The 20,439-nt window shown below is 43.2% G+C and overlaps 1 protein-coding gene across 2 annotated transcripts; it reads left to right on the top strand.

Moving 5' to 3' along the window:
- Window positions 1-1,238: 1,238 nt before the first annotated feature.
- On the top strand, window positions 1,239-19,844 carry LOC124023032 (sodium-dependent neutral amino acid transporter B(0)AT1-like). 2 transcript variants are annotated; one of them, XM_046337607.1, is made up of 12 exons: window positions 1,239-1,574; window positions 6,499-6,639; window positions 6,796-6,933; window positions 8,720-8,901; window positions 9,061-9,171; window positions 9,934-10,046; window positions 11,934-12,086; window positions 12,428-12,584; window positions 12,938-13,142; window positions 13,389-13,548; window positions 18,823-18,985; window positions 19,202-19,844. In XM_046337607.1, the coding sequence occupies exons 1-12, from the start codon at window positions 1,370-1,372 to the stop codon at window positions 19,418-19,420; spliced, it is 1,947 nt and encodes a 648-aa protein (XP_046193563.1). In that variant the 5' UTR covers window positions 1,239-1,369; the 3' UTR covers window positions 19,421-19,844. The 2 variants fall into 2 exon arrangements, with proteins under 2 accessions (XP_046193563.1, XP_046193564.1); XM_046337608.1 differs by having other exon boundaries at window positions 1,240-1,574; window positions 11,958-12,086; window positions 19,202-19,840.
- Window positions 19,845-20,439: the final 595 nt, after the last annotated feature.

The following is a 20,439-nucleotide window of genomic DNA, read 5'->3' as shown; positions in this document are numbered from 1 at the left end:
CCCCAGGTGCTGATGATGTGGATGTGGATTAATGCCCCTGACCAAGGCAGTTAACCCACTGTTCCCCAGGTGCTGATGATGTGGATGTGGATTAATGCCCCTGACCAAGGCAGTTAACCCACTGTTCCCCAGGTGCTGATGATGTGGATGTGGATTAATGCCCCTGACCAAGGCAGTTAACCCACTGTTCCCCAGGTGCTGTGGATGTGGATTAATGCCCCTGACCAAGGCAGTTAACCCACTGTTCCCCAGGTGCTGATGATGTGGATGTGGATTAATGCCCCTGACCAAGGCAGTTAACCCACTGTTCCCCAGGTGCTGTGGATGTGGATTAATGCCCCTGACCAAGGCAGTTAACCCACTGTTCCCCGGGTGCTGATGATGTGGATGTGGATTAATGCCCCTGACCAAGGCAGTTAACCCACTGTTCCCCAGGTGCTGATGATGTGGATGTGGATTAATGCCCCTGACCAAGGCAGTTAACCCACTGTTCCCCAGGTGCTGATGATGTGGATGTGGATTAATGCCCCTGAGCAAGGCAGTTAACCCACTGTTCCCTTGGTGCTGATGATGTGGAGGTGGATTAAGGCAGCCACCCACACCTCTATGATCCAGAAGGGGTTGGGTTAAATGCAGAAGACACATTTCAGTTGAATGCATTCAGTTGTACAACTGACTAGGTATCCCCCTTTCTCTTTCCCATTCTGCTGAGCAATCAAAATACTGATTTTCTATAGATGAGAGACGCACTGAACATGATTAAGGCCAGGGTTTTATCCTGACCATCAGACATGATCAAAGAAACACTCTGGGCCTAAACACGATTACTGATCTTTAATCATAAACCATTTACCTGGCCATACGTTTTACTGAGCTTGTTTTTACAGCTGAAGTTGATAACCTCTCTGACATTGCATGTTGAACCATATAGCCTAGAGGTTAAACATCACTATTTGACCCTCGGGTGTCATACTCATCATTATCAGAAAGAGTGGATATCCAGTAGGATATGAGATACAGGATGACTCATCCCTGACACCTCCCTCTCAGATAATATAACAATTATTGTTGAACGTGTTGTTTTGGTTGAGTCACAGATACAGGATGACTCATCCCTGACACCTCCCTCTCAGATAATATAACAATTATTGTTGAACGTGTTGTTTTGGTTGAGTCACAAGATAACTTCACGCGTCACTCTTCAGCTTGGTAAAGCAATCATCTACTAAACAAGTTCAGCTGAAAGGCTGTTTTGCAAAGTTGGCAACCAGTTTTTCCACACCTCAGCTAGTGTACCAGCTACCGTTTACCTAGAGACTAGCTCTCCCCTGTCACACTGCTGAACCAGGCCATCTACACCTGAGGAACCATGAGACTACAGCTGCCCAACCTAGGCCTGGAAGACAGGATCCTGTCCCATGAGGAGCTGGACAAGCTGGAGACGGAAGAGGCTGGGAGGGGAGACAGGCCCAAATGGGACAACAAGACCCAATACATGCTCACCTGCGTGGGGTTCTGTGTGGGGCTGGGGAACGTATGGAGATTCCCTTACCTGTGCCAGAGTCATGGGGGAGGTAGGTGTTGTTGTGCTGTGGTGGTGTTGGACGGGCTGTGGTGTGGTTGAATGAGGTTTGCTGGGGTGTGCTGTGGTTGGATGGACTGTGATGGGGTTGGATGGTTTGTGGTGTGGTTGGATGGGCTGTGATGGGGTTGGATGGTTTGTGGTGTGATTGGATGGTTTGTGGTGTGGTTGGATGGGGTTAGATGTGGTGTAGTGTAGTGTGGTTAGTTGGGGTGTGGTCTGGTGTGGTTGGATGGGATTGAATGGGGTTTGGTGTGGTGTGGTGTGGTTGGATGGGGTGTAGTGTGGTTGGATGGGGTTGAATGGGGTTTGGTGTGGTGTGGTGTGGTTGGATGGGGTGTAGTGTGGTTGGATGGGGTTGAATGGGGTTTGGTGTGGTGTGGTGTGGTTGGATGGGGTGTAGTGTGGTTGGATGGGGTTGAATGGGGTTTGGTGTGGTGTGGTGTGGTTGGATGGGGTGTAGTGTGGTTGGATGGGATTGAATGGGGTTTGGTGTGGTGTGGTGTGGTTGGATGGGGTGTAGTGTGGTTGGATGCGGTAGGATGGGGTGTGAAAACATGTTTTTAGAAATGTTTGCAAATGTGTTGAAATATACAATTTATGTAAGTATTCACACCCCTGAGTCAATACATGTTAGAATCACCTTTGGCTGCAATTACAGCTGTGAGTCTTTCTGGGTAAGTCTTTTAAAGCTTTGGATGGGTTGTGGTGTGGTGTGGTTGGATGGGGTTGGATTGGATGGGGTGTGGTGTGGTGTGGTTGGATGGGGTTGGATTGGATGGGGTGTGGTGTGGTTTGGGGTTGGATTGGATGGGGTGTGGTGTGGTTGGATGGGGTTGGATTGGATGGGTTGTGGTGTGGTGTGGTTGGATGGGGTTGGATTGGATGGGGTGTGGTGTGGTGTGGTTGGATGGGGTTGGATTGGATGGGGTGTGGTGTGGTTGGATGGGGTTGTATTGGATGGGGTGTGGTGTGGTGTGGTTGGATGGGGTTGGATTGGATGGGGTGTGGTGTGGTGTGGTTGGATGGGGTTGGATTGGATGGGGTGTGGTGTGGTGTGGTTGGATGGGGTTGGATTGGATGGGGTGTGGTGTGGTGTGGTTGGATGGGGTTGGATTGGATGGGGTGTGGTGTGGTGTGGTTGGATTGGATGGGGTGTGGTGTGGTGTGGTTGGATGGGGTTGGATTGGATGGGGTGTGGTGTGGTGTGGTTGGATGGGGTTTGATTGGATGGGGTGTGGTGTGGTGTGGTTTGGTTGGATCACTTGTATAGGGAAAGCTCATGTTCTTCTCTGATTTGCTTGATGTACAAAAATACTGATTTTGCTTTACTTTACAGTGTTCTTATTATTGTAGGTGCAGTTTAACACATATTCTAATTACACATTGCACACATTGTTCCACTGTTATCAGGTACATAAAGTGTACCTACAATACAATAAAAACACAGAACTAATGAGAACAGTGAAAAACATGTCTGCTGTTTATGTCACTAGTTTATGTGTAGTCTAACCATGGTGTTCTGTCTCTATGGAGGCTCCATGGTGATCTGTCTCTATGGAGGCTCCGTGGTGATCTGTCTCTATGGAGGCTCCATGGTGATCTGTCTCTATGGAGGCTCCATGGTGATCTGTCTCTATGGAGGCTCCATGGTGATCTGTCTCTATGGAGGCTCCGTGGTGATCTGTCTCTATGGAGGCTCCATGGTGATCTGTCTCTATGGAGGCTCCGTGGTGATCTGTCTCTATGGAGGCTCCATGGTGATCTGTCTCTATGGAGGCTCCGTGGTGATCTGTCTCTATGGAGGCTCCATGGTGATCTGTCTCTATGGAGGCTCCATGGTGATCTGTCTCTATGGAGGCTCCGTGGTGATCTGTCTCTATGGAGGCTCCGTGGTGATCTGTCTCTATGGAAGCTTCATGGTGATCTGTCTCTATGTAGGCTCCATGGTGATCTGTCTCTATGGAGGCTCAGTGGTGATCTGTCTCTATGGAGTCCCCATGGTAATCTGTCTCTATGGAGGCTCCGTGGTGATCTGTCTCTATGGAAGCTTCATGGTGATCTGTCTCTATGGAGACTCCATGGTGATCTGTCTCTATGGAGGCTTTGTGGTGATCTGTCTCTATGGAGGCTCTGTGGTGATCTGTCTCTATGGAGGCTCCATGGTGATCTGTCTCTATGGAGGCTCAGTGGTGATCTGTCTCTATGGAGGCTCCATGGTGATCTGTCTCTATGGAGACCCCATGGTGATGTCTCTATAGAGGCTCCATGGTTATCTGTCTCTATGGAGGCTCCATGGTGATCTGTCTCCAAGGAGGCTCCATGGTGATCTGTCTCTATGGAGGCTCCATGGTGATCTGTCTCTATGGAGGCTCCAGCACCACAAACACTGCATTTCATTAGCTGATGTAGTAATCTATTGCTACTACTTATGCTGACAGGCCTTGTATAGGTGTTAAAGCTTGATTTACATCACACCTCCAGTCATAATGACTTGTCAATGACTGATGGAGAGGACATGCCTGCAGTCTATAGATAGATCCCAGGAAAAATATCTAACTGATTGTCAGTTAGTATAGAGTTATTCATTTGCACTTTGCCCATGTCGCCAAACACATGATGCTCCAGTGCCTTCAGACAGTATTCATACCCCTTGACTTATTGTGCTGCCACAGAATGAATTGTGAGCAAGGCCTCAAAAAAGCTTTATATACCAGAGCTTAGAGAAAAGTTATGTATATTATTAAAACAATGTTGCAATTGCTTGTGAGAATGCCAACAGGTGTGGTTCCCTCGGGGGAAAGATTATATTGGGGAAAGGTTTCTGTGGGGGTTGCCATGGAAGCCAAGAAGGGGAGTGAGGTGTGTGTGTGTGTGTGTGTGTGTGTGTGTGTGTGTGTGTGTGTGTGTGTGTGTGTGTGTGTGTGTGTGTGTGTGTGTGTGTGTGTGTGTGTGTGTGTGTGTGTGTGTGTGTGTGTGTGTGTGTGTGTGTGTGTGTGTGTGTGTGTGTGTGTGTGTGTGTGTGTGTGTGTGTGTGTGTGTGTGTGTGTGTGTGTGTGTGTGTGTGTGTGTGTGCTCATATGCATGTGGGGGTCTGGGAGAGGAAGTGTGTCCATCTGATGAATGGCCATGTGCCTGAACTTAATTTTATACACTAATTGTAGTCTCACCCATTCATTTCTAATGACCGGCCATTTTTGACTGGGAACACCACAGGTGTACAAAAGTTAAATAAAACACCCAAAATGTATTTGATGTGTTCAGATGCCCTGTGTGAACAAAGTCATGGAACCTCATGACAATCAGATTAAATGAACTACATTTTCAGAGAGAAACCTTGTAAATTGGTCAAATTCGGCCGGAACACAGCAGGAGGGTTAAAGTCCATTGCCCTCATGGTAAAATCCCTGAGCGTTTTCCTTCCTCTCCAGCAACCTGAGTTAGGGAGGACACCTACATCTTTGTAGTGACTGGGTGTACTGATACACCATCCAAAGTACAATTAATAACTTCACCATGCTCAAAGGGATATTCAATGTCTGCTTTTTTTGTATCCTTCTACCAATAGTTGCCCTTCTTTGCAAGATATTGTAAAAAGTCGCTGGTCTATGTAGTTGAATCTGTTTTTGAAATTCACTGCTCGACTGAGGAACCTTACATATGTGTGGGGTACAGATATGAGGTAGTCATTAAAAAAAATCCTGTTAAACACTATTATTGTAGAGTCCATACAACTTATTGTGACTTGTTAAACACATTTTTACTGCTGAACTTATTTAGGCTTGCCATAACAAAGGGCTTGAATTCATTTGTAAGAATTTCACAAAACATAATTCCACTTTGACATTATGAGGTATTGTGTGTAGGCCAGGGACACAACATCTCAATTGAATCCCTATTAAATTCAGGCTGTATCACAACAAAATGTGGAGAAAGTCAAGGGGTGTGAATATTTTCTGAAGACACTGTATATCCATCTACTGTATTGTTGGCAAACATCGAGAAGACTATTTCTAATGGTTATACACTAATGAGGATGTAACTACAATATGGGCTCTCTTGTGCCGACCCAGGGTAGATAGGGTGCTTTAGCCCAGTAACATCCACCCAGTGTGATAATTGGAATGAAACACTTCCGCTCTTATCTTATCTAAATACAGAGAGAGTGCCTAAATGGACTTACGGTAACATCCCATCACGTTCTATAGAAACCGCTTGACTACAAGCGAATGACAGATAAGGACTGTTAAGGCAGATAAAGACTGTTATCTACTGAAGATTGCTGATGGACTGGAAAGCCTTGAGAAGAGTTTGTTGTGAACTGAGGGATAATCACCTGAACATTGAACCACCAACACCATCACTATCCTGTGCCACAGTAAATCCTTTACTTCAGCCATTCCTGCCTGCAAAAGGTGCATTGACTTGTCTCCGTAAAAGGACATCAGTGTTATGTGATTCACAAGTGGTTTTATTGTTTCTCTCCATCTGTTTCTCTCTATCCTTTTTTTGGCAGTATGTTTAGATAGACAGGTATGTGTATCGATGAGCCCTGTGTTTTTATTCTAAACCCAAGTACAGGTGTTTCATACTTAAATTTGAACCTTTATTTAACTAGGCAAGTCAGTTAAGAACAAATTCTTAGCCTATCTGGGAACAGTGGGTTAACTGCCTTGGTCAGGGGCAGAACGACAGATTCTTACCTTATCAGCTTGGGGATTCGATCCAGCAACCTTTCGGTTAATGGCCCAACGCTCGAACCACCAGGCTACCTGCCACCCCTATATATGATACAGAAGACTTGTAATATACACTCCATTACATCTGCAGGTGTCTGTATGTCATGAGATGTCAGTGAGAGTCATGGATATTCACCAATGATTTAAGAGCTTTGATTGTGGCCTCTTTGTTCTCAGGTGCATTCATGATTCCTTTCCTGATCCTACTGGTTCTAGAAGGTGTTCCCCTGCTCCATCTGGAGTTTGCTATTGGTCAACTTCTAAGGAAAGGCAGTTTAGGCGTGTGGTCAACAATTCATCCCTACTTAGCTGGAGTTGGTAAGCAACACTTTTCCTATCTCTGGTCCAGGGCAAATACATAAGGTGCAGTTTGCTGCATGTAAGCAGCAGGTAAACGCCCCGGGACCAGAGCTACACGTGATGCTTCAATAAACCTTGAGTCATCATGGACTCACTGCTCTGTGTTCTTACCAGGCATAGCGTCCATGTTTGTTTCTTTGATGATCAGCCTGTACTACAACACCATCTTGGCCTGGGTGATGTGGTACTTATTTAACTCCTTCCAAGAGACGCTGCCTTGGAGCCAATGTCCCCTCAATTACAATCTAACAGGTAAGAGTTCAGTACAGTCTCCATGCAAGATTGGTAAAAATTAGATATCAAATTAAATCAAATCTTATTAGTCACATGTTCAGAATAGAACAGGTGTAGACCTTACAGTGAAAAGCTTACTTACAGGCCCTAACCAACAGGTGTAGACCTTACAGTGAAAGGCTTACTTACAGGCCCTAACCAACAGGTGTAGACCTTACAGTGAAAGGCTTACTTACAGGCCCTAACCAACAGGTGTAGACCTTACAGTGAAAGGCTTACTTACAGGCCCTAACCAACAGGTGTAGACCTTACAGTGAAAGGCTTACTTACAGGCCCTAACCAACAGGTGTAGACCTTACAGTGAAAGGCTTACTTACAGGCCCTAACCAACAGGTGTAGACCTTACAGTGAAAGGCCTTACAGGCCCTAACCAACAGGTGTAGACCTTACAGTGAAAGGCTTACTTACAGGCCCTAACCAACAGGTGTAGACCTTACAGTGAAAGGCTTACTTACAGAGCCCTAACCAACAGGTGTAGACCTTACAGTGCCCTAACCAACAGGTGGTAGACCTTACAGTGAAAGGCTTACTTACAGGCCCCAACAGGTAACCAACAGGAAAGGCTGTAACCAACAGGTGTAGACCTTACAGTGAAAGGCTTACTTACAGGCCCTAACCAACAGGTGTAGACCTTACAGTGAAAGGCTTACTTACAGGCCCTAACCAACAGGTGTAGACCTTACAGTGAAAGGCTTACTTACAGGCCCTAACCAACAGGTGTAGACCTTACAGTGAAAGGCTTACTTACAGGCCCTAACCAACAGGTGTAGACCTTACAGTGAAAGGCTTACTTACAGGCCCAACAGGTAACCACAGTGAAAGGCAGGTGGTGTAGACCTTACAGTGAAAGGCTTACTTACAGGCCCTAACCAACAGGTGTAGACCTCCTTACAGTGAAAGGCTTACTTACAGGCCCTAACCAACAGGTGTAGACCTTACAGTGAAAGGCTTACTTACAGGCCCTAACCAACAGGTGTAGACCTTACAGTGAAAGGCTTACTGAAAGGCTTACTTACAGGCCCTAACCAACAGGTGTAGACCTTACAGTGAAAGGCTTACTTACAGGCCCTAACCAACAGGTGTAGACCTTACAGTGAAAGGCTTACTTACAGGCCCTAACCAACAATGCAGTTTAAAAAGAAATACGTATAAGAATAAGAAATAAAGGAACAAGTCATTAAAGAACAGCAGTAAAATAACAATAGCGAGACTATATACAGGGGGGTACCGGTACAGAGTCAATGTGCAGGGGCACCGGTTAGTTGAGGTAGTATGTACATGTAGGTAGACTTATTAAAGTGTCTATGCATAGATGACAACAGAGTGTCGCAGATGTACTGTATAGTATTTGAGACATTATCGGGGTCAGGGGTCAATTCCATTTCAAATTCAGAAAATTCAGAAAGCCAACAGATATTTCATAGAGGAGTGAGAAAAATGTTAGTTTACTTTCTGAATTAATGAACTGAATTGAAATGGTATTGACCTCAACCCTGATAAACATGCTTCACACTCAGGATGACAGCTATATTACAAGGAAGAAGTACATTTGTTATGGAATCTGGAGATACTGTACATGTACTATGGCTGAACATGGTCTGCATCCTAAATGCCACCCTATTCCCTATAATGCTATACTTTTGACCAAAGCTCTATTGGCCCGGGTCAATGTTTGAATCATCCAGTCATGTATGTCTAATTCTAATAATGTATTATTTGTAAATGATTTCCCTAATTGTCCCAGGCCTGGTGTCAGAGTGTGAGCAGAGCTCCCCAGTGGATTACTTCTGGTACAGAGAGACCCTGAACACCACCCCAGACATTGGTGAGAACGGGGGTCTGCAGTGGTGGATGGTGCTGTGTCTGGTCAGTGCCTGGGCCGTGCTCTATATCTGCATCATCCGAGGCATCGAGACCACTGGGAAGGTAGAGCAGCTCAATCTATCTGAGATGAGGACTACATGTTAACGTTCACATTTATATCCACTTATGATCAATAACAATGGATGAACATTTGAAAATTGACAAATAAAATAGCATAAAGGTAGTTTTATAATGAAATCCCTGTCTCCCCTCTCCTCATAGGCTGTGTATGTCACCTCAACGCTACCCTACGTAGTGTTGAGCATTTTCCTGATCAGAGGTCTGACTTTGAAAGGCTCTTTGAGTGGAGTTGTGTTTCTCTTCACCCCGAACGTAAGTCAAGTGTTGTGGTCCAAATGGCAACCTATTCCCTATATAGTGTACTACTTTTGAATACAACCATATGGGCCCTGGTTAAAAGTAGTGCACTATACAGGGAATAGGATGCCATTTGGGACACTGTTACACTTCACAAAAAACCTCACTCTAAAAGAAATGTAAACCCATCCCTGAACTGACATCAGATAAATAGGTCATATATAAATCAGATAAATAGGTCATATATAAATCAGGTAAATAGGTCATATATAAATCGGGTAAATAGGTCATATATAAATCAGGTAAATAGGTCATATATAAATCAGATAAATAGGTCATATATAAATCAGATAAATAGGTCATATATAAATCAGGTAAATAGGTCATATATAAATCAGGTAAATAGGTCATATATAAATCGGGTAAATAGGTCATATATAAATCAGGTAAATAGGTCATATATAAATCAGATAAATAGGTCATATATAAATCAGATAAATAGGTCATATATAAATCAGGTAAATAGGTCATATATAAATCAGGTAAATGGGTCATATATAAATCAGGTAAATAGGTCATATATAAATCAGATAAATAGGTCATATATAAATCAGATAAATAGGTCATATATAAATCAGATAAATAGGTCATATATAAATCAGGTAAATAGGTCATATATAAATCAGGTAAATAGGTCATATATAAATCAGGTAAATAGGTCATATATAAATCAGGTAAATCTGATTCATGGGACAAAACGTTGTGTTGTTGTCCCAGTTGACAGAGCTGACCAACCCAACTACCTGGCTGGATGCAGGGGCCCAGGTGTTCTATTCCTTCTCCATAGCATTTGGTGGACTCATCTCTTTTTCCAGCTACAACTCTGTGCAGTAAGTCACAATCAACCATCTAAACTACTATTGTTTAATCAATGTATTATATATTTTAGGAAAAAAAGTGGTTTACTATGTTGTATTGGGACACTTTTGAATTGTGTTATAAAGCCCGACAACTGTGCTAAAATAGAGCGTTATGGTGTCCATATCAGGACATGCTCAGTCTCAGCACCAGGGTCTCGATCCCGCCCTGTGCAACTGGGTCCTGGACTTTCTGACGTGACGCCCCCAGGTGGTGAGGGTAGGAAATGTAATTAACTAGAAAGTCGGGGCACCACGAAATAATGTTAAGAGAGCTGTTATCTTCAGAATAAACCCTTAAAGACCTGGTAATATTTTACCTCAATAGCAGTCCATCATTAATCGTCACCTTATTCAGTCTCATCTGAACATCGTAAATTCTTGGTTATCTTCATGAACTCTGGCTAACAAGTTGAATCAGCAATACAAAATTTGATTTAATTATTTATTTACTAAATACCTAAATAATCACACAGAATTACATATACACAGGACGGATCATACATTGATTACTAATTAAGTCATGCAAGAAAATGTCCCTGGTGGACGGAACCGATATGACGGCTGGTTACACAAAGAAAGAGGGTTGGGTTTGAATGAAAGCGGGGGAAGACTGAGGAACAAAAGGTTTGGGTCGCTATCGCACCTCGTGAAGCTATGCTATCGTAAATACAGAATCTTATGCATTCCAAATAACCGCTCATTTGGAGAAGGAAAATGCAAGAAATATTTACTCTGACCTGCGCTTCAATAGATTGGTCGTAGATGGACGGCTGGGTTGCCCAGCAGGGATCTCTTGTCCTCTGAAGAATGTCTGGTGGTAAAGTGGATACATTGTTGTAGGACTGTCGTCGTGTGGTAGAACAAATACTTTGTCCGTCCTTTCCTGGCCCATGTTAACAGCTGCTGCTGCTAACTCAACGGCTAGGAGGTATCACTTCTTTAATAAGTAAGAGTTCAAAGTTCATACCAGGTTGCCATACTATACGATCATGCTATATTCTGGCTGGTATAGTTGAAATTCATCCTTCCGGCGTGTCGATCGTCACCTCCAAGTTGAAATTCACCCTTTTTAAGGTATGGACAGCAGTCCTCACGTCACCGGGAACACGATGCTAATTTCATTCGTTTATTGTCGTTCAACCGTTTGCAACCAGAGCTCACGCTGAGGTTGGCTTAGTTCTGTAGTTGATATTAGCCCTTTTAACGTATGGACAGTAGTCCTCACATCCTTGGGAACAACAACGTTACATTTTCGTAAAGGGCCTTATGTAGTGGTGGGAGAGAAGGGTGTGTTTCATAGTTTACAACCAACGTCTGTTCACTTGGGCACTGAGTGAGCAGAATTGTTACTTTATAAAAACCATTCTCTCATTTTCTCATGATAACTAGGATGTGTAGAATTTCCAAGATACAGTTTATGTCATCCTGTCATCAGTAACAATGTCTCAGATGACAACTGATCTGACATCATATTCTTTAAGTACCAATGCATATTTTCAGCTGGTTGGATTACCGAAATATGGTTCTGTTCCCCACCCTTTTTGATGTTACCAGACTCTCTCTATGTTAACAAAGGGCTTTCCAACAGTCACATCTGTAGAGTAGAGAGAGGAAAGGGGGGAAGGTATTTATGGGGGTCATAAACCTCACCAACAGGGCAACATCATGATAGTACACATTCTTATTCATTCATTTACACTTGTGTACAGTATATAAGGCAGTTGTTGTGAAATTGTTAGATTACTTGTTAGCTGTTACTGCACGGTCAGAACTAGAAGCACAAGCATTTCGCTACACTCGCATTAACATCTGCTAACCATGTGCATGTGACCAATACATTTGATTTGATTTGAGCAGGACGTTGTTGTTTTTGATCCCCAGTAATAACTGTGAACAGGATGCAGTGATCATCTCTGCCGTCAATGGCTTCACCTCCATCTACGCTGCAATAGTCATCTACACCATCATTGGCTTCAGAGCCACAGAGAGATTTGACAACTGTCTTGGCGGGTAGGAATCTACCCGTCTCTGTAGACGACATGTTCCTACTACAGTACTCACTGCATCCAAAATGATATGAGTACAGTTGCCAAAATTCGTCACCTTTCCCAAAATTCCCAGGTTTTTCAGAAATCCCAGTTGGAAGAGTCGTGGAATCAGGATGGGATAAGCAGGACATCTGGGAATCCTCCAACCACAATTTCTGTCAAATCTGGGAATTTTGCCACCCTACATGTACCAACAGTGCCCCCTACCTCTGATATGACAGTATGATAGCTGATGTGACATAGATGTAATGTTACTACGAAAGAGGCCATGACGTCACCTCATTTTCCACAATGATTCTGTAGAAATATCCTGGTGCTGCTGAATACATTTGATCTCCCCGAGGGAAACGTCACTGAAAGCAACTATGATCAGGTTCTCCAGAGTCTCAATGGAACACATTCAGAAGTCATTCAGGGACTCAACTTGAAGACCTGTGACTTGAACACTTTCCTCAGCGAGGTATGACTTTTAGGGCTGGTTTCCCAGACACAGATTAACCGTAGTCCCGGACTGAAAAGCATGCTCAATGAGATTCTCCATTGAAAGTGATTTTTAGTCCAGCAGTAGGCCTAATCTGTGAATGGGAAACCAGAGTTTTAAATCTAAGCTAAGGTCTCTTACATACATGCTCCACAAGCTTTTCATTTCATCGTATAAATACTGACAATATAAGAGTATTATTTTAGCTTGACTATATGGCAATGGCAATCCCAAAGGGATCTATACACTGAATATCCTAGTCCTATACAGTGTAGTAACACAATGTTATTTAAAAACAGGCTCTAATTCCTTCTCTATGTGTCCTGATGCAGGGGGTTGAAGGAACTGGTCTGGCCTTTATCGTGTTCACAGAGGCCATCACTAACATGCCTGCATCTCCTGTTTGGTCAGTCTTGTTCTTCACCATGCTCTTCTGTCTCGGCCTGTCCTCCATGTTTGGCAATATTGAAGGAGTTCTGGTACCACTTCAGGACCTGGGGGTTTTCCCCAAGAGTTGGCCCAAGGAGACCACCACAGGTGAGACAAGAGCTGGGAAAGACTGGGACCGTACATCAGCTCAGACAACACACCAGCCCATTAATTTCCTTCGGACCAAAATCTCACACTGGTCTAAAGATGGATCAGTCTATCTTTCATTTGCCCGAACTGCCCCATGGCCAGTCTGTTTCTGGACAAGAGCAATCCGGACCTATTTTCTCCAATGTTGAGAGATTGAAACCTCTTTATTAAATATCTTTAACTCATGTTTTTATTCTGTTACAGGGACAACATGTGTCCTCTGCTGCCTTGTTGGATTAATATTTGTCCAAGGCTCAGGGAACTACTGGCTGTCCCTCTTTGACAGCTATGGCGGGTCCATTCCTCTGCTGATCATTGCATTCTGTGAGATGGTCGGGGTTGTGTACCTCTATGGTATTGATAGGTGAGTAATAAATTCATTCTGTGAGATGTTGGGGGTTACGTCACTCTACGGTATTGACAGGTGAGTAATACATTCATTCTGTGAGATGTTGGGGGTTACGTTACTCTACGGTATTGACAGGTGAGTAATAAATTCATTCTGTGAGATGTTGGGGGTTACGTTACTCTACGGTATTGATAGGTGAGTAATAAATTCATTCTGTGAGATGTTGGGGGTTACGTTACTCTACGGTATTGACAGGTGAGTAATAAATTCATTCTGTGAGATGTTGGGGGTTACGTTACTCTACGGTATTGATAGGTGAGTAATAAATTCATTCTGTGAGATGTTGGGGGTTACGTTACTCTACGGTATTGACAGGTGAGTAATAAATTCATTCTGTGAGATGTTGGGGGTTACGTTACTCTACGGTATTAACAGGTGAGTAATAAATTCATTCTGTGAGATGTTGGGGGTTACGTTACTCTACGGTATTGACAGGTGAGTAATACATTCATTCAGTGAGATGGGCAGGGTTGAGTTCGAAACATTAAATCAAATCAAATCAAATTGTACTTGTCATTACAACAGGAATACAACAGGTGTAGGTGAACCTTACAGTGAAATGCTTACTTACAGGCTCTAACCAATAGTGCAAAAAAGGTATTAGGTGAACAATAGGTAAGTAAAGTAAAGAAAGTAAGTAAAGAAATAAAAACAACAGTAAAACAGTAAAAAGACAGCGAAAAATAACAGCAGCAAGGCTATATACAGTAGAGAGGCTATATACAGTAGAGAGGCTATATACAGTAGAGAGGCTATATACAGTAGAGGCTATATACAGTAGAGAGGCTATATACAGTAGAGGCTATATAGAGTAGAGAGGCTATATACAGTACATTTACATTTACATTTAAGTCATTTAGCAGACGCTCTTATCCAGAGCGACTTACAAATTGGTGCATTCACCTTATGACATCCAGTGGAACAGTCACTTTACAATAGTGCATCTAAATCTTAAAGGGGGGGGGTGAGAGGGATTACTTATCCTATCCTAGGTATTCCTTAAAGAGGTGGGGTTTCAGGTGTCTCCGGAAGGTGGTGATTGACTCCGCTGTCCTGGCGTCGTGAGGGAGTTTGTTCCACCATTGGGGGGCCAGAGCAGCGAACAGTTTTGACTGGGCTGAGCGGGAGCTGTACTTCCTCAGTGGTAGGGAGGCGAGCAGGCCAGAGGTGGATGAACGCAGTGCCCTTGTTTGGGTGTAGGGCCTGATCAGAGCCTGGAGGTACTGAGGTGCCGTTCCCCTCACAGCTCCGTAGGCAAGCACCATGGTCTTGTAGCGGATGCGAGCTTCAACTGGAAGCCAGTGGAGAGAACGGAGGAGCGGGGTGACGTGAGAGAACTTGGGAAGGTTGAACACCAGACGGGCTGCGGCGTTCTGGATGAGTTGAAGGGGTTTAATGGCACAGGCAGGGAGCCCAGCCAACAGCGAGTTGCAGTAGTCCAGACGGGAGATGACAAGTGCCTGGATTAGGACCTGCGCCGCTTCCTGTGTGAGGCAGGGTCGTACTCTGCGGATGTTGTAGAGCATGAACCTACAGGAACGGGCCACCGCCTTGATGTTGGTTGAGAACGACAGGGTGTTGTCCAGGATCACGCCAAGGTTCTTAGCGCTCTGGGAGGAGGACACAATGGAGTTGTCAACCATGATGGCGAGATCATGGAACGGGCAGTCCTTCCCCGGGAGGAAGAGCAGCTCCGTCTTGCCGAGGTTCAGCTTGAGGTGATGATCCGTCATCCACACTAGAGAGGCTATATACAGTAGAGAGGCTATATACAGTAGAGAGGCTATATGCAGTAGAGAGGCTATATACAGTAGAGAGGCTATATACAGTAGAGAGGCTATATACAGTAGAGAGGCTATATACAGTAGCTAGGCTATATACAGTAGAGAGGCTATATACAGTAGAGAGGCTATATACAGTAGCTAGGCTATATACAGTAGAGAGGCTATATACAGTAGCTAGGCTATATACAGTAGAGAGGCTATATACAGTAGAGAGGCTATATACAGTAGCTAGGCTATATACAGTAGAGAGGCTATATACAGTAGAGAGGCTATATTCAGTAGCTAGGCTATATACAGTAGCTAGGCTATATACAGTAGAGAGGCTATATACAGTAGCTAGGCTATATACAGTAGAGAGGCTATATACAGTAGAGAGGCTATATACAGTAGAGAGGCTATATACAGTAGCTAGGCTATATACAGTAGAGGGGCTATATACAGTAGAGAGGCTATATACAGTAGAGAGGCTATATACAGTAGAGAGGCTATATACAGTAGCTAGGCTATATACAGTACATTTACATTACATTTAAGTCATTTAGCAGACGCTCTTATCCAGAGTAGAGAGGCTATATACAGTAGAGAGGCTATATACAGTAGTGAGGCTTTATACAGTAGAGAGGCTATATACAGTAGCTAGGCTATATACAGTAGAGAGGCTATATACAGTAGAGAGGCTATATACAGTAGACAGGCTATATACAGTAGACAGGCTATATACAGTAGAGAGGCTATATACAGTAGCTAGGCTATATACAGTAGAGAGGCTATATACAGTAGAGAGGTTATATACAGTAGAGAGGCTATATACAGTAGAGAGGCTATATACAGTAGCTAGGCTATATACAGTAGCTAGGCTATATACAGTAGAGAGGCTATATACAGTAGAGAGGCTATATACAGTAAAGAGGCTATATACAGTATATATATATATATGTATATATATGCCATTTAGCAGACGCTTTTATCCAAAGCGACTTACAGTCATGTGTGCATACATTCTACGTATGGGTGGTCCCGGGGATCGAACCCACTACCCTGGCGTTACAAGCGCCATGCTCTACCAACTGAGCTACAGAAGGACCACAGGACCACAGGACCACAGTAGAGAGGCTATATACAGTAGAGAGGCTATATACAGTAGAGAGGCTATATACAGTAGCTAGGCTATATACAGTAGAGAGGCTATATACAGTAGAGAGGCTATATACAGTAGCTAGGCTATATACAGTAGAGAGGCTATATACAGTAGAGAGGCTATATACAGTAGTGAGGCTATATACAGTAGAGAGGCTATATACAGTAGAGGCTATATACAGTAGAGAGGCTATATACAGTAGTGAGGCTATATAGAGTAGAGAGGCTATATACAGTAGAGAGGCTATATACAGTCGAGAGGCTATATACAGTAGGGAGGCTATATATAGTAGAGAGGCTATATACAGTAGAGAGGCTATATACAGTAGTGAGGCTATATACAGTAGAGAGGCTATATACAGTAGCTAGGCTATATACAGTAGAGGCTATATACAGTAGCTAGGCTATATACAGTAGAGAGGCTATATACAGTAGTGAGGGTATATACAGTAGTGAGGCTATATATAGTAGAGAGGCTATATACAGTAGAGAGGCTATATACAGTAGTGAGGCTATATACAGTAGAGGCTATATACAGTAACTAGGCTATATACAGTAGAGGCTATATACAGTAGCTAGGCTATATACAGTAGTGAGGCTATATACAGTAGAGAGGCTATATACAGTAGAGAGGCTATATACAGTAGTGAGGCTATATACAGTAGAGAGGCTATATACAATAGAGAGGCTATATACAGTAGTGAGGCTATATACAGTAGAGAGGCTATATACAGTAGCTAGGCTATATACAGTAGAGCCTATATACAGTAGCTAGGCTATATACAGTAGTGAGGCTATATACAGTAGCTCGGTTATAACAGTAGTGAGGCTATATACAGTAGCTAGGCTATAACAGTAGTGAGGCTATATACTGTAGCGAGGCTATAACAGTAGCAAGGCTATAACAGTAGTGAGGCTATATACAGGCACCGGTTAGTCGGGCTGATTGAGGTAGTATGTACATGTAGATATGGTTAAAGTGACTATGCATATATGATGAACAGAGAGTAGCAGTAGCGTAAAAGAGGGGTTAGCGGGTGGTGGGACACAATGCAGATAGCCCGGGCCAATTGAGGTAGTATGTACATGAATGTATAGTTAAAGTGACTATAGATATATGATAAACAGAGAGTAGCAGCAGCGTGAAAGGGGTTAGGGGGAGGCACACAATTCAAATTATCCGGGTAGCCATGTGATTACCTGTTCAGGAGTCTTATGGCTTTGGGGTAAAAACTGTTAAGAAGCCTTCTTGTCCTAGACTTGGCACTCCGGTACCGCTTGCCATGTTGTAGTAGAGAGAACAGTATGACTGGGCTCTTTGACAATTAGGGCCTTCCTCTGACACCGCCTGGTGTAGAGGTCCTGGATGGCAGGCAGCTTAGCCCCAGTGATGTAAGACACACAATTACCACAACAAACTGTGATTGGATAGAATTTTATAGTATTTTTGGTGCTGGCCAGCCGGGCTACTAGACATAAAATTCTACTATCCTTAAATGTCACTCGTCAGTGTGCCAGGTTGGCACATTTTCTACTAGCCCGGTCTGAAAAATACTTGCCTCGGGTTAGCTTAATTTCCATCCATAGTAAACTGGGTTGGACTTGCTAGGTGTTGATAATATGTACTGTACCAGTCAAAGGTTTGGACACACCTACTCATTCAAGGGTTTTTCTTTATTTAGACTATTTTCTACATTGTAGAATAATAGTGAAGACATCAAAACTATTAAATAACACATATGGAATCATGTAGTAACCAAACAAGTCTTCAACACTCCTAATATATTTTATATTTTACATTCTTCAAAGTAGCCACCCTTTGCCTTGATGACAGCTTTGCACACTCTTGGCATTCTCTCAACCAGCTTCATGAGGAATGTTTTTCCAACAGTCTTGAAGGAGTTCCCAGATATGCTGAGCACTTGTTGGCTGCTTTTCCTTCACTCTGCGGTCCAACTCATCCCAAACCATCTCAAGTGTGTTGAAGTCAGGTGACTGTGCCTTTTAGAAAAACATTCCTCATGAAGCTGGTTGAGAGAATTACAAGAGTGTGCAAAGCTGTCATCAAGGCAAAGGTTGGCTACTTTGAAGAATGTAAAATATAAAATATATTTAGATTTCTTTTACACGTTTTTGGTTACTACATGATTCCATATGTATTATTCCATGGTTTTGATGTCTTCACTATTATTCTACAGTGTAGAAAGTAGTAAAAATAAAGAAAACCCTTGAATGAGTATGTGTGTCCAGACTTTTGACTGGTACTGTATAATAACAATCGTTTTGAGTCTCTCTCTCTCTGTGCCAGGTTCAACGATGATATTGAGTTCATGATCGGCCACAAGCCCAACCTCTTCTGGCAGATCACATGGAGATTTGTCAGCCCCGCCATCATGCTTGTCATCTTTGTGTTCTACTTTTTCACTAAAGTCACCGAAACGCTCCTATATAAAACCTGGAATCCTGAATCGGTACGGTTTTTGCTCTGTCAAGTCTATAAATCTGTTGAAATCAAAACATCCAAATTAGGCCTCTTAACATACTACTCACAAACAAAGATTTCCCACATGTCTATATTTACATGTATAGCCTCACTATTCACATAATCTCCATATGGTACAGTACTGTACATTACAGTGACAACACGGACATACTAAAAGCCTTATTCCATTCATCTTCCGTTACAGGAAAACTTCCCTACATTGGAGGAGAAGCCCTATCCAGCCTGGATCTATGTCATAATCTTTATCCTGGCAGGGATACCCAGTCTAGCTGTGCCTGGCACTGCTCTCTTCAAATGTTTACGGAGTAAGAGAAATAGAAAGTCTGAACAGCAAGAGCTCAAAACAGTCTCTAACCAAATGGACGTGAACAACAAGGCTCAGGATGGTAAATCCCGTACCTGATTACCCGTAATGACTCACCACCAATAAAAACTAAAAGAAAAACAAAGCCTTTAACGTATATTCATTTTCAGAAACGTATGTACTGTTTTTATTTATTAATCACTGTTTCTTTCATTTCTTTCATTCTGTAAAGTGTGTTGTGATTTGATTTGAATCTGACCGAGATATTTTTAGCATAGTATTGCTGCAGAACATGTACACTGATATGTCTATGAATGAAAACTGTCGTATCTGAGGATGCTTCTTAGATCGAGGACTCCGGACACCCAAGTACATTTTAGTATTTCATTGTAACTTAGAATAACATTACAGGAATGTAGCTGGCACAAGCTACCTGAGGCCTCTTGAGGTTAAAGCAGACATTAAAGGGCTACGGATAGTGGGAAGCAAACTACATATTGAGTCAATACTGCCATCTATTGGTAAACATAATACTTAACATACACTGAGTGTAGAAAACATTAAGAACACCTGCTCTTTCCATGACATAGACTGACCAAGTGAAAGATATGATCCCTTTTTCATGTCACTTGTTAAATCCACTCCAACTCAGTGTAGATGAAGGCGAGTTGACAGGTTAAAGAAGGATTTTTCAGCCTTGAGACATGGATTGTGTGTGTGCCATTCAGAGGGTGAATGGACATGTCATGTTTGTCATTTATTATCATGTCTTGTCCCTGTGCTCCCCATTCTGTTCGTTTCCCTCTGCTGGTCTTATTGGGTTCTTTCCCTCTTTCTATCCCTCTCTCTCCCCCTCCCCCTCTCACTCTCTCGCTCTCTCTTCTCTCTATCGTTCCGTTCCTGCTCCCAGCTGTTCCTATTCCCCTAATCATCATTTAGTCTTCCCACACCTGTTCCCGATCCTTTCCCCTGATTAGAGTCCCTATTTATTCCTTTGTGTTCCGTTCCTGTCCCGTCGGTTCCTTGTTTAGTATTCACCATGCTGTGATTGCGTTTCGCCCTGTCCTGTCGTGTTTTTGCTGTGATTGTGTATCGCCCTGTCCTGTCGTGTTTTTTGC

This window comes from Oncorhynchus gorbuscha, unplaced genomic scaffold (assembly GCF_021184085.1).
Source record: "Oncorhynchus gorbuscha isolate QuinsamMale2020 ecotype Even-year unplaced genomic scaffold, OgorEven_v1.0 Un_scaffold_1483, whole genome shotgun sequence".
NCBI lineage: Eukaryota > Metazoa > Chordata > Actinopteri > Salmoniformes > Salmonidae > Oncorhynchus > Oncorhynchus gorbuscha.
Note: the sequence above shows the minus strand (reverse complement) of the source record. Positions and strands in the feature narration are given on the sequence as shown.

Coding starts and splice junctions, on each gene's coding strand:
- LOC124023032 (XM_046337607.1), top strand. CDS start 1,370: ATGAGACTACAGCTGCCCAACCTAGGCCTGGAAGACAGGATCCTGTCC. Junction 12,087..12,427: donor TTTGACAACTGTCTTGGCGG/GTAGGAATCTAC, acceptor ATGATTCTGTAG/AAATATCCTGGTGCTGCTGA. Junction 12,585..12,937: donor TGAACACTTTCCTCAGCGAG/GTATGACTTTTA, acceptor GTCCTGATGCAG/GGGGTTGAAGGAACTGGTCT.